This window comes from Penaeus monodon, chromosome 4 (genome assembly GCF_015228065.2).
Source record: "Penaeus monodon isolate SGIC_2016 chromosome 4, NSTDA_Pmon_1, whole genome shotgun sequence".
Classification (NCBI taxonomy): Eukaryota; Metazoa; Arthropoda; class Malacostraca; order Decapoda; family Penaeidae; genus Penaeus; species Penaeus monodon.
The window spans coordinates 7,712,624-7,717,453 of NC_051389.1; the positions used below are offsets into that span (position 1 = coordinate 7,712,624).

Below are 4,830 nucleotides of genomic sequence, written 5' to 3' on the forward strand. Positions count from 1 at the left end.
CATTTGCCATTAATACAACAGTTTGTTTCCATCTTGTCAGAAGATGAATATACTTTTGCCATCAATACAACAAAAATATATTTTCCAGTGATGAGAATCTTTGGGGGTGTATTCAACTACCCCTCAAGGTTAAAGACATAAAGGGTTTGGTGAGTAGAACAGGGAACTAACTTAAAATACTTTTACATTGAAACTCGAATTAAAAACAATAAAAGACATTAATTATATTTCATATATTTGTCTTGATGTCCATACATTGAATTGCATTCCTAAAATCCATGACTGTCAAGTCAGTCAAAAGACATTTAAGATACAATTCTTTAGTATTTCAAGAAATCTATTTGTCTATCAGGTAGAGGTGTACGGAGAGTTGGCATGTTGTTGCAAGCACACAGGGCTTGACGAAACAGTACCGGGGGAACACAAGCCAAATCTCACACTGGCAGACGAAAGACTTATAATTGGCCAAAAAGGTAATTATTATAAAACAGCCATTTTATTCTAAAGAGGGTTCGACGCTATACTTCTAGTTGTAAATACATTTAACCTTCAAAGAATGTGCAGAAGGAAATGTACTGAATTTTCTCCTGGTCTTAGTGGTGGAGAAGAACCATGGTCCTCTCAGCAAGGAGTTTTGCAAGACAGGATGCCCCGCGGGACTCCGGGCGGTGCTGTGGCATCAGGTTCTTGGACTCGAGGTCACTGACAAGGTTAGTCTTTATATTTAAAAAAGGAACAACACTTATAGTTTGTCAAAAAAAGGTCATTACTAAAAAACAACCAGTATCAGCGAAAATAGATTATTTAAGTATCACGACTTGATTTTGATGTACACATATATTTAATCATAAACATTCCAATAATTTCTCACGATTTCTTTTTCTCAGCACTGTAAATACTTTGACGAACTGAAGAAAAGGGTTGTACAACATGAACTACTTGTTGATAAACTGATCATGAAGGTAAGAGCTCAGTTACGAGTCAAAAAATAAGCAAACAAACAAACTATTCTGCTATGTGGTCAGTTTGGGCACAAATTCATTATTGGTGCTATTTATTTATTTATATATTTATTTGATATATAACGCCGGGCACGCGAAAATAGAGACTTGTAATTCGCGAAAGGCTTTATTTTGTATAGTTTTCTGCATTTTACTTTACAGTTGAGATAATATTTATTTCCCTTTGCCAGTCAGTAAATATCCAATTCTGGTTCTGTTTACAGGATATACAACTAACTGCATCCAATGACGATCAGTATTTCGTGTTCGAAGACATCCTTTATCAGGTAAATTCATCTAGTTAACTGTTCCTCTGAATATCTGTGTCTATCTGTCTCACAATGTTTCTCTATCTGTCTACCTATCTATTTATCTGTTTATCTATCTATCTATCTACCAGTCTATATCTATATAGTATATACAGCATACTAAACATGTAAACACACACACGTAATTAAAATACATACATTTATATTTATCTAAGTCCGTTACTGTATCTGTCTCTATCTTCCTCTGTCTTCAAGCAAAGTAAAATGTCCTCTTTGTCTGCAGGTGCTGCTGTGCTTCTTCAGGGACACGGAGATGCTGAGCCACTTCGAACACAGCAGTGCCTCCCCCCCTCTGTCCGTTGCCAGGGGTCAGACTCCCTCCCCAGATACCCTCGTGGCCTACCCTCCTTGTGGCATCATTCCCTTCCATGGGTTCACGATGTATGGTAAGAGGTCGAGGAAATGCCCGTGGCTTAAAAGGGCGAAAATAAATAAGGGAAATGTCCATGCTTATAACAAGGAAATGTCTCTGTTTAAGTTCGGCAGTGTCCGTACCCTATAAAAGAGAAATGTCCTTACAAAAATTACTCATGTCCTCTGAAATGTATAAGCTCCTCATAAGCATAATAAAAGGCAGCATCATAGTCTGTAAGATAGTCTCTATTCACATATATCTCCACATCAAGTTTACCCGCAACTTCAAATTATTTTATCGTCCACAGCGGCTCCTCTCAGCTGTTTATACGAAGATCCCGTTCAACTTTATTTCACTTTTCGGGAAATGTATTGCCGTTACTGGTATCGTCTCCATGTGGTTACCAGTCATACCCAGGTAGGTGACACTTACTAGTCTAGAAACACTTTTATATTGGTTATTATTTGAGAGTGACGAAAATAGCATGGCGTCGATTATCTTTTTCAATGTTATTTATGTTTTTTTTTGTTTCCATGTATAATGTGTTTATTTATTTATTCATATTCTATTTATCAATCCATTTACTGTTCTATTTGTTTATTTACTTACGAACAAACTGTAATACATTCTTTGATCTTGCAAGACAGGAAATTGGAACAAAGATTTCTTCTATCTTATTTTCTTACTTTCTTATTTCACTCCAGGGCGCGGCGGCCTTGGCTCTCCAGTTTGAGCTTCTGCTGCAGAGTTCAGAGACGCGACTTTGGCAACACTGTGCTGCAATGGGAATACAGCTGTAAGTTCGTAAATCAACACGAATTCTCATTCTCGGAATTGTGGTTTCGGGTAGTTAGCGTAGTTATTTCTATATCTCTACGTATAGTTAAAATCATCTTTGGATTTGTGTCTGTCTGTCTCTGTCCCTTGTCTCTCTCTCTCTCTCTCTCTCTCTCTCTCTCTCTCTCTCTCTCTCTCTCTCTCTCTCTCTCTCTCTCTCTCCTCCTCTCTCTCTCCTTTCCCTCTCCCTCCTCTCTCCTCTCATCTCTCTCTCTCTCTCTCCTCTTCTCTCTCCTCTCTCTCTCCTCCTCTCTCTCTCTCTCCTCTCTCTCTCTTCCTTCTCTCCTCTCTCTCTCTCTCTCTCTCTCTCTCTCTCTCTCTCTCTCTCTCTCTCTCTCTCTCTCTCTCTCTCTCTCTCTCTCCTCCCCTCTATTTCTCTGCACTGATACATTACTTATCGCTTCCGAATCATCACTCCAGATATATTTTTTAAATGTATCTGGAATGAAAGTAACCTCTTTCGTATATGAATATATTAGTGATAATAAACACTGCTGTAAGTCTATCCTCGTATATGAATATATTAGTGATAATATACAGTGCTGTAGGTCTATCCTCATATCAATTCTTCCACCGCAGTTTACCCATTGTATTCAAATGGATCGTGCGCGGGTTCAGCGGGTACTTAATTCCCGATCAGCTGTTCATCCTGTGGGACGTCATCCTGTCCTGGGAGTCCTTGGAGGTCCTTCCCGTCCTCGCCCTCGCCATCGTGAGCTTCAGACGCGAAAATCTCATGGACGTCACCTCACAGCAGTCCGCTGATGTGAGTTCGGTGATTTGTAGTTAATGGGAGAAGTTGGAGGTGGGTGGGGTGACTGGAGCAGGGTTTGTATATATATGCGTAGCCATGGATACATACAAATACATGCAAATACACAAACACACATACACGGACTCTCTCTTCTCTCTCTCTCTCTCTTCTCTTCTATCTCTCACATGAATACATAGAATCATGATACGCAAAATACACCCTCACCCTTACACAAACATACATTTGCTCGAACGCACAGACACACACAGACACACACACACACACACACACACACACACACACACACACACACACACACACACACACACACACACACACACACACACACACACACACACACACACACACTCTCCTCTCTCCACACACACACAAACGTACGTTACCATTACTATTACCATCGTTACCAAAGAATCAACTCGATTTCACCGCCATTTCTCATTTACTTCCAGGCCGTGCTGTCAGACATCACCGCCATCCGGGTAATTCCGCTTCTGAAGCTTGCCTTGGCATCGGACAGAGGACGTGACAGGGAGACTTGAGGCTTATAGTTAATATCTCGTTGTTATGTCACATGTAAAGAGTTTTGCTCAGTATATTTTAGTGGTTGTGGATATATTTGAAACGAGAGTTGAGGCCCTTCGTTTTTAAGATATTAGACATGTTAAAAGGTTTCTTCAGCGTGTTTTAGAAGACGTTAGTCGTTATTTAGGAAACGATAGTTGAGGCCCTTCGTTATTATGATATTAGACGTGTTAAAAGTTTTCTTCAACATATTTAGTAGTCGTTATATTGGAAACGATATGATGATGACCTTCGTTATTATGGTATTAGACATGTAAATAGTTTTTGCTCAGTATATTTTAGTGGTCGTGGCTATGTAAAAACGAATTAAAGTTGATGTCCATAGTTTTATGGCACTGGATATGTTAACTGTTTCCTTTAGTGTAATTCAGTATCTGTAAAAAAGGTACATAATAACGGCCAGTCTTCGCACCTTACAAGAAAGTACAACTATTCATAATTACGAAGTAGCTAAGTTTTATGGAAAGACGCTAGATGATATTTAAAAAAAAAAAATATACTGTCCATTGTAGGAAAGCAATGAAGAAGAGTCACAATTACTGTTTTCTTATCCAACTGCTATTAACAATGAAAATCTTCTTCTTTTAACGGTAGGTTCATGTCTGAGCCGCCGTGGTCACAGCATGAAAATAAGCGATCTATATATAGACCCAGTTCATTGGTGTTGAACTCCCCCCCCCCTCCCCTCCATTCACACAGACGCATGTGCACATAAACAAACACTTGCACTCGGGCATTAATCATTTACGTACACATGGGTTTTATTGTTACTGGCAACTCTGTTAAGTGAGGCCGGGATCTCCCTCACTTAACACATCATCACACAGGTCTTCACGTGGTGCTTCTGTTACCATGGGCAGGACTTGCTTACTGCCTTGTCATGCACCACGGTTCGCGCTAGCATATAGTCGCATGACCATATTTGATGGCACTAAGACTTGAAATAGATAC

At 39.6% G+C, this 4,830-nt stretch overlaps 1 protein-coding gene across 1 annotated transcript in view; it reads left to right on the forward strand.

Annotated features, from left to right (window-relative positions):
- LOC119569720 (TBC1 domain family member 19-like) overlaps window positions 1-4,415 on the forward strand; it is a 6,672-nt gene extending 2,257 nt beyond the window's left edge. The window contains exons 6-15 of the mRNA XM_037917761.1: window positions 89-149; window positions 353-473; window positions 598-710; window positions 888-962; window positions 1,226-1,288; window positions 1,554-1,716; window positions 1,993-2,102; window positions 2,390-2,481; window positions 3,102-3,288; window positions 3,747-4,415. Of these exons, the coding sequence (XP_037773689.1) occupies window positions 89-149; window positions 353-473; window positions 598-710; window positions 888-962; window positions 1,226-1,288; window positions 1,554-1,716; window positions 1,993-2,102; window positions 2,390-2,481; window positions 3,102-3,288; window positions 3,747-3,836 (1,075 nt within the window). The 3' untranslated portion in view covers window positions 3,837-4,415. The remainder of the gene's footprint in view (window positions 1-88; window positions 150-352; window positions 474-597; window positions 711-887; window positions 963-1,225; window positions 1,289-1,553; window positions 1,717-1,992; window positions 2,103-2,389; window positions 2,482-3,101; window positions 3,289-3,746) is intronic.
- The last annotated feature ends 415 nt before the right edge of the window (window positions 4,416-4,830 follow it).